The sequence below is a fragment of the Chrysemys picta genome, chromosome 6, assembly GCF_011386835.1.
Source record: "Chrysemys picta bellii isolate R12L10 chromosome 6, ASM1138683v2, whole genome shotgun sequence".
NCBI classification, from domain to species: Eukaryota; Metazoa; Chordata; order Testudines; family Emydidae; genus Chrysemys; species Chrysemys picta.
In genome coordinates this window covers 3,275,636-3,292,270 of record NC_088796.1, presented here as the reverse complement: position 1 = coordinate 3,292,270, position 16,635 = coordinate 3,275,636, and the positions used below count along the sequence as shown (strand labels likewise).

General features: G+C 63.9%; 1 protein-coding gene across 1 annotated transcript in view; it reads left to right on the top strand.

Moving 5' to 3' along the window:
* Nucleotides 1-16,430, top strand: part of ARID3C (AT-rich interaction domain 3C) — a 128,553-nt gene extending 112,123 nt beyond the window's left edge. Inside the window, exons 4-8 of the mRNA XM_065598650.1 lie at nucleotides 420-603; nucleotides 5,850-6,094; nucleotides 6,982-7,251; nucleotides 9,515-9,604; nucleotides 12,592-16,430. Coding sequence (XP_065454722.1) covers nucleotides 420-603; nucleotides 5,850-6,094; nucleotides 6,982-7,251; nucleotides 9,515-9,604; nucleotides 12,592-12,743 — 941 coding nt within the window. The 3' untranslated portion in view covers nucleotides 12,744-16,430. The remainder of the gene's footprint in view (nucleotides 1-419; nucleotides 604-5,849; nucleotides 6,095-6,981; nucleotides 7,252-9,514; nucleotides 9,605-12,591) is intronic.
* Nucleotides 16,431-16,635: the final 205 nt, after the last annotated feature.

Here is a 16,635-nt window from a genome sequence, read left to right as displayed (position 1 = left end):
ACAACATCACAGAGCTGATCTCAGCCCCGTTTCTAGCTCCGTGTGCATCCGTGTTACAGAACCAGCCGGCCCAGCGAGCACTAATGCGCCCTCGAGCTGGCAGAGCCACCAGGGACTCACTGCCCCCCAGACAGGGTCTTGCTGGGGGCGAGGGGGGGGGAGCTTCTCCTGGTTCTGCCCAGCTCCTCCCACCAGCGTGAAACTGACTGCGTCCGCGGGCTCTTTCCAGGAAACAGCCAAGCTGGGTGGCGATGGTAAATGTCGGACAGCCCCCCCGTTTCTCTCTCTCTCTTTTGCATTCCCTCTCTCTGCCTGGCACACACGTGAACACACACACCCTCGTGCTCTCCAGTGCAAACGCGTTCTCTCTTTCACTCGCACCCTTTCTCTCTCTCTCTCTGTGTCTCTGTCTCTTGAAGGGACTCCAGTGAACCGAATCCCCATCATGGCCAAGCAGGTGCTGGACCTGTACACGCTGTACCGGCTGGTGACCGAGAAGGGCGGCCTGGTCGAAGTGATCAACAAGAAGATCTGGCGGGAAATCACCAAAGGCCTCAACCTCCCCACGTCCATAACTAGCGCGGCGTTCACACTCCGCACACAGTGAGCTGCTGCCGCCTTGCACGGGGGCGGGAGAGGGCTGGGCTGGGGAATGCCAAGGGGGCAGGGTCCAGAGGGTGGGTAAGGGGGTGTTAAGGGAAGGAGTGAGCCAGATTGGGAGGAGCAGGCTTTGGAGAGGGGGTCCCACCCCTCTCTGGTGGTAACTGGATCACTCCAGTGCTCAGACCCATTCCCAGTGCCAGCCCAGTGGCTCCTGCTCCCCGCAGGAGGTTTGACCGGGTGCAGTAGTGATGATGGTGTGGTCGTTATGATGGATAATGGCCTGCATGTGCACGATGTTGCCCTTTGGTGGCCGTCCCACAGGGACGCTGAAGGCCCTTCCTCTGCCCACCGCGGGGACTCTCCCTTAGCTCAGGTAGTAGAGGCCGCCGGTTTTGGATCCGAAGGACCAGGGGTGGCTCAGAGAACATCAAGGCTGCCAAGGGAATCGCTCAAAAGTCAGTAAATGCCAGGGTTAAGGTTGCCCACCTAACCTTAACTCTGCCCCTTGTGGATTTGCACGAGTTTGTGCAGCACCTAGCACTGTGGGGCCTTGATGCTGAATGGACTGCCTAGGCAACAGTGCAACCCAGTCATTAATGGTAACGCCAGACAGGCCTTGCCATAGGCGCCGACGTCCCCTCTAGCCAGGGGGTGCTCGACCGCCCTCCGCCCCATGCCCCGCCCCTACTCCACCCCTTCCCACAAGCCCCAGCCCCCACCCCCACTCCACCCCTTCCCCCAAGCCCCTGCCTCACCTCCTCCCCCGAGTGCACCCTGTTCCCGCTCCTCCCCCATCCTCTCATGGGATGTCACTTTTGGGGGGAGCCTGATGCATGCTGCGATGCTGTGGGTGGGAGGCGCTGGGAGGGAGGGGGAGGAGTTGCTCAGAGGGGTCGCCGGCAGGTGAGAGGCGCTGGCGGGGTGGGGTGGGGGCGGAGGGGGCAGCTTAGCTGCCAATGGGTGTTTTTCTGTGGGCGCCTATGGGCCTGGTGTAGCTGAGCACAGGGTGTGTGGGGCTGGGAGCCATTGTCCTTGGATGGGAGCTGTCACGGAGTATTGGGGAACTCAGGGCCCTGCACCCCCGGCTTCCTGCGATTCACCATGACTCTCAGCCAGCCAGTAAAGCAGAAGGTTTATTTGGATGACAGGAACACAGTCCAAGACAGGTCTTGCAGGCACAGACAACAGGGCCCCCCTCAGTTAGGTCCAGCTTGGGGTCCCAGGGCATCCCAGCCCCCCCCTTTGGGGGGTCAGAGCCATCTCTGCCTCCCAGCCATCTCTCCAGCCTCCTTCCAGCCTGCTTCCAGCACTCTGCCTTCAGCGACCCCTCCCACAGCCTTTGTTCAGTTTCCCGGGCCCCGGAGTCATCTGACCTCCAACCCCCTCCTGGGTTCTCATGTTACAAGCTCAGGTATGTTCCCTTGGGCCGGCTCCCATCCCCCGATGCAGACCATCCTAGTCACACTCCCCTGTCAGCATTCACACACCACAGTAAGAACAGTCCCAGTTCGTCACATCTCTCCCCCCTTCGAGACCGAACTGAGCAGGGTCACTTTAGCCAGTGACCCGGGGAAGTTCGAACCTACCCCCGTTCCCATGGATGCCCCCGCATCCCTCCAGTTCCTTGGTGAGACTTACACCAGGCCCCTTCCGTTCCACGCCCCCCCTTAGGTCGGGGGTGCTTGATGGCACTCGCAGTTCGCATGTGGGAAGGTTTATGCGGCCTGTGCCCTTTTCCCACCCCCATACCTCTGGGGTTCCAACTGGGCTGTGGTCTTCTCCCAGCGCTCCAGTCTGGAGGTCTGTGCTTTGGGCTCTCTTGGTTTAGAGCCGCCCTTTTAACCTTGGCCACCCTCTGGAAAGGATCCTTTATGCTGGGCAAGGGTCCTAAAGCTCTTTTCCCCTTGTCCCAGGCCTTCCTCCCCCTCTGACAGGGGTCACAGGATCCGCAGTACTGTCGGACAGTAACAAAGACCCCAGGCCAGTAAAAGCTCCGTAGCAGCCTCTGCTGGGTACGCCAGGTTCCCTGGTGCCCTGAGAGGGGAATGTCATGGGCCCGGCACAGCAGCTGGCGGCGATACTTCTGGGGTACCACCAGCTGCCTCCTGATCCCCCCTGACTCCATTTTCCCTGGGGGAGCCCATTCTCGGTACAGGAACCCCTTCTCCCACAGGAACCTTTTCCGGCCACCTCGTTCCATGGTCTGTACCGCATTGAGGTCGGCCAGGTCCCTTATCTTCCGCAAGGAGGGGTCTCTCTGTAACTCGGCCTGGAACTCAGCAGCTGGGACAGGGATGGCCACCTGCTCTTTCTCGCCCGCTGGGTCCGAAGCTGCAGCCTCCCTGAGCCGCGTCCCTGGGCGTTCCCTCCCCACCAGGTTAGGGTCCTGCGCCTCAGGCAAGGCACCCCCCCCAAGGCCAGGGCGCAGGGCCCCTCGCCGGCTCTGACTGCGGGTCACAACCAGTGCCTTTTGGGGGTTGCTTGGCCAGTTCTCCAGGTCCCCCCCCATCAATACCTCAGTGGGCAGATACGGGTGTACCCCCACATCCTTGGGGCCCTCCTTGGCCCCCCACTTCAGGTGTACCCTTGCCACGGGCACTTTGACTGGTGTTCCGCCCACCCCCGTCAGGGTCAGGTAGGAGTTGGGCACCACCTGATCTGGGGCCACCACCTCGGGCCGGGCCAGCGTCACCTCTGCGCCCGTATCCCAGTATCCATTGACCTTCCTCCCATCCACCTCCAGGGGAACAAGGTACTCTCTCCGGAGGGACAGCCCCGCGCCCACCGTATAAACCAAAAACCCTGAGTCTGGGGCATCCAGCCCCCTAGAGGAGCTGGCCTGGGGCCCTTCTCTCTCTTGAGCAGTTGATAAGCTGCCAGCCCCTCTTGCGTGAGAAGCCTGCCCCTCGTCCGTCTGGGCCTCTACCAAGTTAACCCTATGCGGGTTCGGTCTGCTCAGTCTGTCCTTGAGCTTGGGGCACTGGGCCCGAACGTGGCCTCTTCGGCCGCAGTAATAGCAGCTCATGTCCTGTGGGTCCCCTCGAGCCGGTCGGTTGTCCCTGACGCTGGGCATTCCCCGTGGGAGGGGATTCCCCATATTCCCTCTTTGGGAGGTCCCAGGGTGACTCTCTCTCTGCATCACGGCGGGCCTGTTCCTTTGGGGCTCCTCCCTGCCACCCCCTGACCGGCTCTTTACAAACTCATCAGCCAGCTGCCCGGCGTGTCGCGGGTTCTCTGGCTTTCTGTCCACCAACCACAGCCTCAGGTCGGATGGGCACCGCTCATACAGTTGCTCCAGTACCAGCAGTTTAATCAGGTCCTCCTTCGTCTGGGCCCCACCAGCCCACTTGCTGGCGTATCTTTCCATGCGGACGGCTAGTTGCGGATATGAGATCTCAGGGGTCTTATCTTGACTCCGGAACCTTCCCCGGTACATCTCAGGAGTCAGCCCAAACTCTCGTAGCAGGGCCTTTTTGAATAGTTCGTAGTCCCCTTTCTCTGCCTCTCCCAGTTGGCGGTACAATGCCACGGATTTGGGGTCCAGTAAGGGGGTAAGGACCCGGAGTCTGTCCGCGGGATCAACCCGGTGCAGCTCGCAGGCCGTCTCAAAGGCCTCCAGGAAGTCATCCATGTCCTCCCCCTCCTTGTATGGGGCCATGATGCACTTATCAAAGCTCCGTGCAGTCCTGGGTCCCCCCTCACTCACCGCAGCCGGGGGTTCGCTGCCCCTCAGTCTCGCCAGTTCCAGTTCATGCTGACGCTGTCTCTCATTCTCCTGTCTCTGTCTCTCTTCATGCTGTCTTTGTCTCTCATTCTCCTCCCGTTCACGCTGATGCTGTCTCTCTTCACGCTGTCTCTGTTGTTCACGATCCTCCAGCTCCCTCAGTTTTAGCTCTTTCTCCCATTCCAGCCAATTCCGCTCCCCGGATGCCGAACGTCGCCGGGAGGCTCCTCTGCTGGCCGGCGAGCTTCGCCGGGGGGACCCCCTGCTGGCCGGGGGGATCACGGCGCCTTCGGTATTTGCTGGGCTCCTCCCCACCCTTCCCCTAGGCATAGGAAGGAGGGGTCTCGGGAAGCCCTCAGCAGCCGGCTGACCACTCCCAGCTGGGACAGACACTGGTGCCTGCGCTGCATTTGCCAGGCTGCTTCCCTGAGACACAGGGATCAGTTCATTCGCGCGATCTTCCGCCTCCAGCTGGGCGATGAGCTGTTCTTTGGTGAGCCTCCCAATGCGCAGCCGCCTCTGCTTGCACAGCTCCACCAGGTCGCTCTTAAGCCGCTTGGCATACATCTTCCTGCTGGCCACTCACCGGCCTGTGTGCTCACAGCTCCCCACAGTTTGCAGGGGGCCCCCTAGTGTGCCAGCCCTTCTCGAGGTCACCACCTCTCTGCCAGGGTCGAGCTGCAGACTCCTCCGCCCCTGGGACCACTCGCTGTGATCCCACGGGGGACCCTGTTACTGCAAAAGTCCTTCTCGCTGGTCACACACTCCCAGGGGTAATAACCGTCTCTCTCCCACTCTTCAGCAGGCCTGGTCCCCGTCAATCCCCCTTCGTTTTACTGCTCCCCAGTCACTTACTGCAGGAAGCGCCGTCCACGGGGTGCAGTAGATCCCACCGCTGCCACCAGTTGTCACGGAGTATTGGGGAACTCAGGGCCCTGCACCCCCGGCTTCCTGCGATTCACCATGACTCTCAGCCAGCCAGTAAAGCAGAAGGTTTATTTGGATGACAGGAACACAGTCCAAGACAGGTCTTGCAGGCACAGACAACAGGGCCCCCCTCAGTTAGGTCCAGCTTGGGGTCCCAGGGCATCCCAGCCCCCCCCTTTGGGGGGTCAGAGCCATCTCTGCCTCCCAGCCATCTCTCCAGCCTCCTTCCAGCCTGCTTCCAGCACTCTGCCTTCAGCGACCCCTCCCACAGCCTTTGTTCAGTTTCCCGGGCCCCGGAGTCATCTGACCTCCAACCCCCTCCTGGGTTCTCATGTTACAAGCTCAGGTATGTTCCCTTGGGCCGGCTCCCATCCCCCGATGCAGACCATCCTAGTCACACTCCCCTGTCAGCATTCACACACCACAGTAAGAACAGTCCCAGTTCGTCACAGAAGCGTTGCTGTGAACCACGTGGGGTCATTAACCAGTCGGGGGTCCTGTCTCAGCCGGCAGCGGGGGAGGGGTGGAATATGCCACCAATCACAGCCAGGGGCTCATCCCCCTCTGTGTCCCCCTCTCCCCCACCCCCTTCCAGATACATGAAATACCTGTACCCCTACGAATGTGAGAAACGAGCCCTCAGCTCCCCCGGCGAGCTCCAGGCCGCCATCGACAGCAACCGGCGAGAGGGGCGCAGGCAGAGCTTTGGCACGGCGCTTTTCAGCTACTCCCCCGTGGGCACCCCGGCCATGCTGGGCTCCCCGAAGATCCCCGTGCCGGCCCTCGCCATCTCCACGCACAGCTGCAGCCAGATGAGCCAGGTGCACGCCATTAAGAAAGGTGGGTGGGGCGGGGCGTGGAAGCCCCACAGCGACGGGGAGATGGGGGACGGGGCCGCCTTCTGGGGGACAGGATCGGGCCTGTTCGCAGCATCCTGCCAGCAGCTAGTGGGGGGTCTCCTCTGGCCCCGGGGGGAAGCGATGCGGGGTTCTGTCCCTCGTGCTGCACGCAAGCTGGTTAGTGGGTGGATCGTGGGGATCCAGCCGCGGGAGCTGCTCCAGGAAGGAACTTGGCCCATCACAGCTGTACAGCACTCGCTGCTGGACACCCCAGAGCATGGGCACCCGAGGGGGAGCCGCGTGGAGGAGGTTGGAAGAGGCCAAGGTGCCTCCTTTCGGCTGCAGCTGCAGGCATTTCTTGGGGCGGGATACACCCAGCTGGTCCCAATGGATGACCCCGGGCAGCGTCCTGGAGGCAGGCGATGTGCCCTGCTCCGTAGCCAAGCCCCTGGCGAGCCCCCAGAGAGGGGAAATGCCTTCCCGGCGCCGCCGCGAGGAGTCCCTGGGCACGTGAGCGTCACCGCGCGTAGGCACCGCCGCTGGGTCCCTGCGCTGGGGGGATCCCCAGCCTGGCTTTGCAGCCCAGCTGCTTGGAGGAAGCGTCCAGACTGAGGTGCACCTTGACTCCAGCCCTGATGAGCTGCCCCGTGGCCGGGCTTTGGTCTGGCGGGCAGCAGAGGCTGGGAGAGGCCAGTAGCTCAGAGAGCTGCTCTGCTCCTCGCCACGCGGCCGGGCACAGGACCTGCTCTTTCCGCTCCTGGAGTCTCTCCAGACCCAGCGCCGCAGGGCCACCCTGCACTAGGCCCCGGGGAGGGGGCCCAGCCCACCCTCTGGCCCTGGGACCCGGCTGCCAGCCCCTGAGCCCCTTCCCCCGCCTTGTGGTTCCAGAAGACGGCATCCTGTCGGCAGCGGTGCCCAGCCGGATCGCCATCCCCGTCAGCCTGGCGGGGCACCACATAGCCGCGGCCCAGGCGGCGGCCGCGTCCCAGGCAGCCGCGCTGGAGCAGCTGCGGGAGAAGCTGGAGACGGGGGAGCCGCCCGAGAAGAAGATGGCGCTAATGGCGGAAGAGCAGCAGCGGCTGATGCAACACGCCCTGCAGCAGAACCTGCTGGCCATGGCCTCCCAGTTCCCCATGAACATCAAGATCAGCAGCCGAGGTCCGTGCGGGGGGGGGGGGAGGGGCAGGGATGGGGCGGGATGGATGGATGGATGGAGGGGGAGGGGCAGGGGCTGGGGCTGGGGCTGGATGGACGGGGGGCAGGGGCGGGATGGATGGAGGGGGAGGGGCAGGGATGGGGCGGGATGGATGGATGGATGGAGGGGGAGGGGCAGGGGCTGGGGCTGGGGCTGGATGGACAGGGGGCAGGGGCGGGATGGATGGAGGGGGAGGGGCAGGGGCAGGATGGACGGGGGGCAGGGGCAGGGACAGGGGCGGGATGGACGGGGGGAGGGGCGGGGGCAGGGGCGGGATGGATGGAGGGGGAGGGGCGGGGGCAGGGGCAGGGACGGGATGGGCAGGGACAGGGGGCAGGGGCAGGGGCGGGATGGGCAGGGGCAGGGGCAGGGGCGGGATGGACGGGGGGGAGGGGCGGGGGCAGGGGCGGGATGGATGGATGGAGGGGGAGGGGCAGGGGCGGGATGGGCAGGGGCAGGGGCGGGATGGGCAGGGGCAGGGGCAGGGGCAGGGGCGGGATGGATGGAGGGGGAGGGGCGGGGGCAGGGGCGGGGGGGGCAGGGGCGGGATGGATGGAGGGGGAGGGGCGGGGGCAGAGGCGGGATGGACAGGGGGCAGGGACAGGGGCGGGATGGACGGGGGGGAGGGGCGGGGGCAGGGGCGGGATGGATGGATGGAGGGGGAGGGGCGGGGGCAGGGGCGGGAGGGGCAGGGGCGGGATGGGCAGGGGCAGGGGCAGGGACAGGGGTGGGATGGATGGAGGGGGAGGGGCGGGGGCAGGGGCGGGAGGGACAGGGGTGGGATGGATGGAGGGGGAGGGGAGGGGGAGGGGCAGGGGTGGGAGGGGCAGGGGCGGGATGGATGGAGCGGGAGGGGCAGTAGCAGGCATCATAGCCTCACTGGCTGGCGCATTGTCACTGCCTGTACAGCCCCACCGTCATGGGCTGTGACGTGCTCCTGAGTTTGAAGCTAAGCAGGATCGGGGCTGTTCACTGTGTGGAGGGGGGACCCAGGCCATACGGGCGAGTCACTATTGACCCAGCAGCCCTGCATGGTGTTTAGGGACAGTGGGTTTGTTAGCCTGGAGTCCCAGCAGGATCCCTCCGGGAGAGATGCTCTTCCTGGAGTATGTCGCTCTGCGGGGGGGGGCATGCAGCTGGTGGAGAGAGGGCTGGAGCTCAAAGGGGGGAGTGCAGTGGAGACCGGCTGAGCGGACGCAGTCCAGCCCTTCCCTGGAAGGGACAGATTCAGTCAGAGCCGCTCATCTAGTCACACCCACGCCGCTCAGCCGTGGGCTGTCTGAGCCTGCGCTCGGCCAGCCGGGTGGGAAACAAGCCGGGTTTTCATGGGGCTCATGTTGTGTACCGTCGCTGCAGGCACCAGCCACAGCACAACTGCTGGCACGCCCCGCCCCCCCCCCCCCCATCCCAGGGGCTAATGAGAACCTGCGAACACGCCGGTCTAGACCAGAGGGATGGGGCGGGGGCCACCCCGTGTTCCTGGCTTTGTGATCCGGCATCACGGCAGTGGGCACAATCCAACCCCCCAATGGATTCGCCAGAGGGGAACATCTGATCTAGAATGAGAGGGATACATGTGGGTGGATAGATAGAGAGGTACAGTACGTATGTTGTATCGAGGGGTAGGGGCAATGTAGAGACAGCAAGCTAGACAGGGGTTATGAACAGATGGAGAGAGACAGAGAGACAAGGTGCGGGAGGTGAGGCAGAGGGGTACCTATAGCTGGATGGATGGGCAGATAGATGGGTACATATCGATGGACAGCGAGAGGAGTACGTATGAAAAGTGGAGTGGTAGAGATGGATGGATGGGGGCGGGCTGTGATGACCAGATCTTGCGTCCCACTGGCGCTGCTCATGGGATGTCACTTTTGGGGGACCATGTCAAACCCTATCGCTGTTGCCTGGTGACACCAGGACGTTATCATGCGAGGCGGCACCATGTGACTTTGTGCCCAAGGCCATGACGAGACTCTCCCTTCCAACAGACGTGGCAGCCACGGGGAGTGATGGGAATTGCTCCTCCAGCCAGGCCCTGCGAGATCCCACCCTCTGCCCCACTGAAACCGGGGAGGAAAACATCCCAGTTGCTAACCCGGAGAGGCAACGGGGTTAGCCAGCTGGCTGGAGCGGGTGGGGGGCCCATCCCACTAGCTGTGTTTCCCAGGCAGGCCTGTCTCGTTTCTGTTTCTCTTAATGCTCATATCGGTCTTTCCTTTCCCCCAGATGACAGACAGGAGACCGCATTGAACCTGTCCACCAGCGGCATTAGCAGCATCAACATGTCAATAGAAATAAATGGAGTTGTCTACACAGGTAAATAGAAGGGCTGCTCGGCCCATGTAATTGCGGCCAGGAAATCCAATAATTTATAGCCACTGCCCGGCCGGCGAGTCTTTCCTTCAATCTGATGTCTTTACTATAAAATCCATTGTAATGAAGTGGCAGGGCCGATGCCGGGCAGGCGGGGGCGGGGAGGCAGAGCTGTAGATTGCCCTGGTGAGCCGCAGTCGATTTGGTGGTGGAGGGCGGTGGGCGGGCGGCGTGGGGAGCAGCACTGGAGGCCTGGGCTTTAATTACTGGCCATAGCGTGGGGGTGGGGACTCACTGCACAGCCAGGGGGACTGGCACGGACAGATGGACGGACTTATGCTGCAGCCAAGGCGGTGGACGGCGGCTCCCCCGCGCGTGCCCGCTGGAGAACTCACCTTCCAGAGCCAGGAATGGAACCGAGATCCCTGAATCTCAACGGTCCACAAACGTCCATCCATGAAAGCCGCTGGCAAAGTGTCTCTCATGGCAGTGAGCTGGCAGAAGGGCTACGCACCCCAGACATCACCCGCACCCCAAGGGGCACCAGCCGCTCTGCACAGGGGTGTATTTCACTGTTAGATCCCCGGCCTTTAATCTAAACCACATCTAGCGTGTCCAGACACTGCAGCAATGGGTGCCATACAAGTGCTGGTACAAACGCTTTTGCTGAGGGTCATAGTGTTATTTACCCCTTCACATAACACAAGACCCAGGGGTCACCCAATGAAATGAATAGGCCGCATGGTTAAAACAAATACAAGGAAGTATTTCTTCACACAACGCACAGTCAACCTGTGGAACTCCTTGCCAGAGGATGCTGTGAAGGCCAAAAGTATAACTGGGTTCTAAAAGGAACTAGATAAGTTCATGGAGGACAGGTCCAGCAATGGCTATTGGCCAGGATGGGCAGGGCTGCAACCCCCTGCTCTGGGTGTCCCTAGCCTCTGACTGCCAGAAGGTGGGAGTGGACGACAGGGGATGGATCACTCCTTAAATTGCCCTGCTCTGTTCATTCCCTGTGAAGCACCTGGCCCCGGCCACTGGCGGCCGACGATCCTGGGCTGGATGGACCATTGGTCTGCCCCAGGATGGCCGTTCTCATGTTCTCCTGCATGGCTGGGAGCAGAGATGCAGGCGGGGACAGATCTGTGCCACGAGCCGAGGGCTCGGAGTTCAACAGGGAGCCGGGATGCTCCGGAGTCTCCCACCCTGTTCCGGCTCATGCCCTGCAACGGATCAAGGCTCCGTCTCTGAGCAGAGCAGTGACAGCCCCTGGGCTGAGAGCCCCTCTGGGAGTGGCTGGGAAGGTTTCCTACAACCTGGGGCCTGTCCCTTTAAGTGTGCGTTCCCGCTTTGGCTAAGTGGGTCACCCCGCTGCCCCCTGGAGATGCCTCCTAGCCATGCTGAGCTGCCCCAATTAAAATAGAAAGCAGTTAAATATTTAACTCTCCGGAAAGGTCAGGGCCGATAAGAGCCCTGTGTCTGTACCATCCTTCGGCTGCCTTGAGGAGCCTGCCGGCCTGACACCCCAGCTGTCCCCCACGGCGCCTCGCCTCCAGGCCGGGCCCGGGCGCCCGGCACTAGGGAGAAATCAGAGGCAGAAGCCGGGCAGGAGAAACCTCTGCAGCCAGGTTCTCGCGCCAGGCAGGGAGAAGTCGCCTGAGCAAAGGGACAGTTCAGGAGAAAGGTCCTGGCTTCATGCCGATCCCTCCCTGCCTAGATCCCGGTGAAAGCCTGCCACACCCGACGTGGGCTGCGGGCCCCCGGGCCGAGCTCCTCGCAGCTCACACGTGCCTCTGACGCTGGCCGGCAGCTGCCCCCAGCTCCTCTCCTCCGGGCGCTGATGCCAGCGGTGGCTGCCGGCGAGGTGGCAGGGTGGGTTTTCCCCACACGTGCACGCTGGCTATTGCAGCCAAGGCACCAACGCGCTGCTGCGCGCACAGGAGCTTCCGCCCGCCCTGGTGCCACCCCGGCCCCCCGCTGTGCCTGTAGCTCAGGCCAATCCGGCTGAGCCTGTCACAGGCCTGTGGCCTCAAATCCCGAGGAGCAGGGGGGGCGAGGGCTAGCCAGGGAGCCCCCAGCCCCTGGCCAGCACAGGAGAGGCCCTGACATGGTGTTCCCAGGGCCCCCTCCGTCCCCCTGCCCCCCACATGGCTCTGTCTCCTCTGGGCGGCTGTGATCCTTAGGCACGTCGCAGGCCTGGCATCCTCTGCTCGCAGCGTCTGGGTACCCGAGCCCGGCTCCGACGGGCGGAGTGAGAGGCTGTAGCGGGCACCTGCCAGGAGTCCAGGGCTCTCCCCAGAGCCCACGGCTCTGCTTTTCCCTGGCCCGTGATGGGCTCGTGTGGGCCCTGCTCAGCTGCCCAGCTGGGCCAAGCGGGGAGTCGGCGGAGTGGCACCAGCGAGGGCTTTGCCCATGGGAGCGGCCTGGGTGCCAGGAGACCTGGGTTCTATCCCCAGCGCTACCACTGCCTAGTTAGGTGACCCTGGTCCAGTCCCCTCTCTTCTCTGGGCCTGGCACCCCTGCCACCCTTCCTGGTGTGGGGGTGGCCAGCTGGGCTGGGCAGGGACTGGCCCTGGCCCTGGTCCTGTGTCTGTGCAGCACCTGCCACAGCGAGGCCTTGAGCTCTGCTGGGCCCCTACGGCGACAGTCAATGATAATAACCCTAAACGAAGGCAGCAGCTCCACCTCCACCTCCCCACAGCGCCTCTGGCCTGGCTGCTGCCTTGTCCCTGTGCCCCCTGGCTCCCACACAGACCCCCTCCCATCCCGCACGGCTGGGGCTAGCCCTGTGCTCCAGGCGGGAAACCAGGGCTCGTGGGCAGGCTCACAGAGTGGCCACCAGCTGCAGGCCTTGGGCTCCCGGCCAGTGGGCAGCAGGAGTGAGCCGTGCTCCGGGGTGTCAGGCAGGGTGCCCGATCCCCATGCCGTGGGCTCTGCGGTGCCCTCGGGGGCGTGCTGGGTCACCCTGTGTCTCTCTGCTCCCACAGGTGTCCTGTTCGCCCGCAGACCCCTCGTCCCGGGGGCACCCGGCAGCAACAGCAGCAGGAGCTCCCACGGCCAGGCGAGCCCGGTGCCCACGCAGAACCAGCGGCTCTCGGCCTCTTCACGCAGTCACACTCCCGCCAGCGCCTCGCCGTGAGGGAGGGAGAGACACCGAGGGCCCCCCGCTGCCACCCCGCCAGCCCCCTCAGTAATAAAGCAACTTGGAGTCAAAGTCCAGGGGAGCGCCCGCGACATGCCGTCTGCATGCGTGTCCCCCACCTCTGGCTCAGCAAGACCCCGTCTGCCCTGGCCGCCTAGGACACAGCAATCAGCTGGGGGGGGGGGGGGGGCTCTGGCCGGGCTGCTGTGGGGTGAGGGGCTCTGGCCGGGCTGCTGTGGGGTGAGGGGCTCTGGCCGGGCTGCCCTGGCCCGTGGGGCTCTGGCCGGGCTGCTGTAGGATGAGGGGCTCTGGCCGGGCTGCTGTGGGGTGAGGGGCTCTGGTCGGGCTCATTGTGGGGTGAGGGGCTCTGGCCGGGCTGCCCTGGCCCATGGGGCTCTGGCCGGGCTGCTGCGGGATGTGGGGCTCTGGTCGGGCTCACTGTGGGGTGAGGGGCTCTGGCCGGGCTGCTGTGGGGTGAGGGGCTCTGGCCAGGCTGCCCTGGCCCGTGGGGCTCTGGTCAGGCTCACTGTGGGGTGAGGGGCTCTGGCCGGGCTGCTGTGGGGTGAGGGGCTCTGGCCGGGCTGGCCCGTGGGGCTCGGGCTGGGAGCGCTGAGTACTTCGGCTTTCACTGCACACACTTGGACTTGACCTTAGCAGGAAAGTGTCGGGGGTGAGGGGGAATGTGTCCGGGCCGAGCCACTGAGCAGGGCAGCGGGATCTGCATGCACAGTGCCCTGACACGCTCGTGTGATACCCCACGCACGCGCACACAGCGCACCCCTCTTGCGCGCACACACACGATCCTGTCTCCCTGCTCATCCTTGGCAAATGAGGTGTATTGTCGCTGGAGACGCTCCCAGCCAGGGCGGCCCCGAGGCCAGGCCAGAGAGCAGGACAAGGGGGAGCAGGCGGCAGGGGGCGGGGGAGGGGAATGTGTGGGGCTGGGGCTGGCGCACTGTCCACAACGCTCCTCATGGACTCAGCCAACCCTGGGCACACAAGCCTTTCCGGCCCTGGGTGGCGGGGGGGGGGAGTCTGTTTGGGTGCCAGTTGGGGACAGCAGCCCCTCACAGTGGTGTCTGGGCTCCAATGCCAGGCAGCTCCTAGCTCTGCTGCTGGGCGCTCTTTGCCCCTCCTCTCGCAAGTCGCCTTCACCTTCGTTACTGAATTCCCTCCCCGTGGGGTCGGGGGGCCACAGCTGCCGGCCTGCGCTGCGCTTCCCCTCTGCCCCGTGCTCCCCTCCTCCACCCACAAGGCCCCCAAAGGTGGGGGGAGCAGGGCACTTACATAAGCTGAACCGTGAGGTGTAAGGGGTTAAAGTGACTACCTCAAAGCACCCACCTGAGCCAGGAAGCCCCAGCCCCAAGGCGCCCGGCTCTGGCCGCTGAGCGGTGGGCACGTGGGTCTCCGCAGCCGCTGGTGAGCTCGGCACAGATCCCGCCAAGCCCCCTGGTGCCAAACCTCACCAGACTCCTGCCCACCTCCCCCGGGGCTCGCAGGGCAGGATCCGTGCCCCCTCCAGCCACGGGCAGAGGCGGGGTAAGACTTGGAGGGAAATGGGGTTTTGCCCCTGCAATTGTGATATTAAAAAAGCAGGACATTTCCCCTCCCCCAATCTGTAACCCACCCACCTCCCCCATCGCCTGCAGAGCCCCACCCCGCCCCCCACGGCCTGGCCTCAACACTGCAGGGCGGGGGCTGCAGTGAACATGGGAGGCACCTGCGGGGGTAGTGGGGAGCACCTGGTCTCTGGGATGGGGGGGAGCCGAAGAGATGGCCACAGTGTGTTGGGGTGGGGGAATCTCAGGTGGGGGGGATGCAGCCAGGTGTTGGGGAGATGGCGGGGGTGGGGCAGAGGGAGGCAGGGGGTGGAGCAGGAGGAGAGCTGGACCCACTGAAGGTGGGGACGGGAGGATTCGGGGCGGGAGGGCAGCTGTGGGGCTCCAGTGATGCACAGGTGACTGCACCTCCAGGCTGCACAGACGTGGCAGCATGCGTCCCGGCTGGCTTTCCCCTCCCCCCATCGGGACAAAGGGGCAGTACGCTCTCCTCCACGCCCCCCAAAAGCTGGGCCCCTAGTGCCTGGTGCAAAGGGGCTGGTGGGGAGCAATCTGAAGCAGGTCGGTTGGTTGGGGGGGATTGGGGGCAGGGCAGAGGAGCTAGGGCTAGTGGGAGGGGCAGAATGTGTTGAGAAGGGGCGGAGCCTAGGGGAGGGTGGGGCATAGGTGGTGGGCGGAGTCTAGAGCATGCAGTGCAGGAGGGGGCCAGTCTAGGGGAGGCCAGCCTTGGTGAGCAGATAGCCCAGTTTGTCCCACTGTTGTCACCATCGTGGCACTGAGATCCAGCCCCCCCCCCGATGCCAGCTGTGGGTTTGCCACCCTATCTTCTTCCTCCCCCCACCTGGCTGCAAAGACCCCCCCAAATACCTCACCGTGCAGAGATGCAAAGAGAGAAGCAGCCAGGCGGGGCACACACGGCGCTACCTCGTCTACCCCTGCAGGGCCCTTGCCCGCCGCGACTCCAGAGCCCTTTGGGGAGCCCGGCGAGATGCCGCCTCCCTTCCCCCCCTCCACTCGCTGCCTCGCCCAGGGCTGGGGGGGGGGGCTTTGCGCGCGTGTAAATTGCTATGGTACTAAAGAAGGGAACAAGCAGATCTAACCTCATGTCTACCTCATTGTGCGCCAGGAGGTGCCAACCGCCAGGCTGGCGGAGGGTGCTGGGGGTGGGGTGGGGGGACACCCAGAGTCTGGCTTGAGTGGTCTTTGCAAGCTCAGTGCTTTCTACTGCAGGGTGAGGCCAGGAGAGCCGTGCCCAGCTGAGGGCCACGGAGCCGTCGGCAGCCTCAGAGCCGCGGCCCGCGGGCACGGGCGCGTCCTGGTTTCAATCCCCTTTTCATCTTCCCAAACGATAATAATCCTGCAACTGACCAAAGACGCCCTCTTCCCCGAAGACAATTCTCCTCCTGTGCTCCCCGGGGCTCCCGTCAGAGCTGCCTCCCCTCCCAGTGGCAGCGCGGGAAGGAACGGATGTGTCATGCCACGGCTCCCAGCTTGCCGGCGCCAGGGCGGACCTGGCAACAGCTGGGTTGAGCCTCCCTGCCAGCTTTGCGCCTGGCCCATCCTGCTGTGACGTGGTGGGCACCACATCCGCGCCCGGCGTCGCTGGAAGAGATGGACAGTCACGGTGCCGTTCCACCGGCCCTGGAGGACGGGGAACCGGACTGAGCCAGGGTGTGGGCGGCTGGGGCTGGGGTTGACTTTCAAAGCTCTTGTACCAAAGATCCAGTGTCTCAGGCACTTGGCTTTCACTTTGTAGGGCCAGTAGCACCCGGAGAAGGGGAAAGGAAGCAGAGAATGATCTTACTTCTGTCTGTGTGTCTGTGTGTCTGTGTGTCTGTCTGCTCTCGGCTAGGAGCTCTTCCTTTGCTGTGCTAGGCTGCTAGGGTTAGAGGCTGTGCCGCTTTCGCTCGCTGTGTGTGAAGCTTTCCGAGGTGTCTTGATTTTCCTCCGTTCAGTTTCTTCTCTCGTCGGGTTCGGAGTTGATCCAGTGCACTCAGTGGGAGCTGGATTGTGGTGCTCAGGGGAATCAAATAAACAGTAACCAAAAAAGGACGAAAGAGACATTTTCCTTCGGCTGCTCTGAGTTCCAGCACGTTCGGACAATAAAAATGCTGCTTTTCACTGAGCTCTCCGCTGCCCGTCTTGTGTCTGGCGTTCCCGGTACCCACAGTGCCACCTGCCCTCGGGCCGGAATTCTCTGGGCACCGTAGCATCAGGTCAGGCGCAGGTCTCCCAAGGGTGCCTCCTTGCCGGGGGCAAAGTGGCGGTGAGGAGGGGGCTAAGCCCACACCGCTCAGGGTGCCGGGACGGGGACCCCTTCTGTTCCCTTT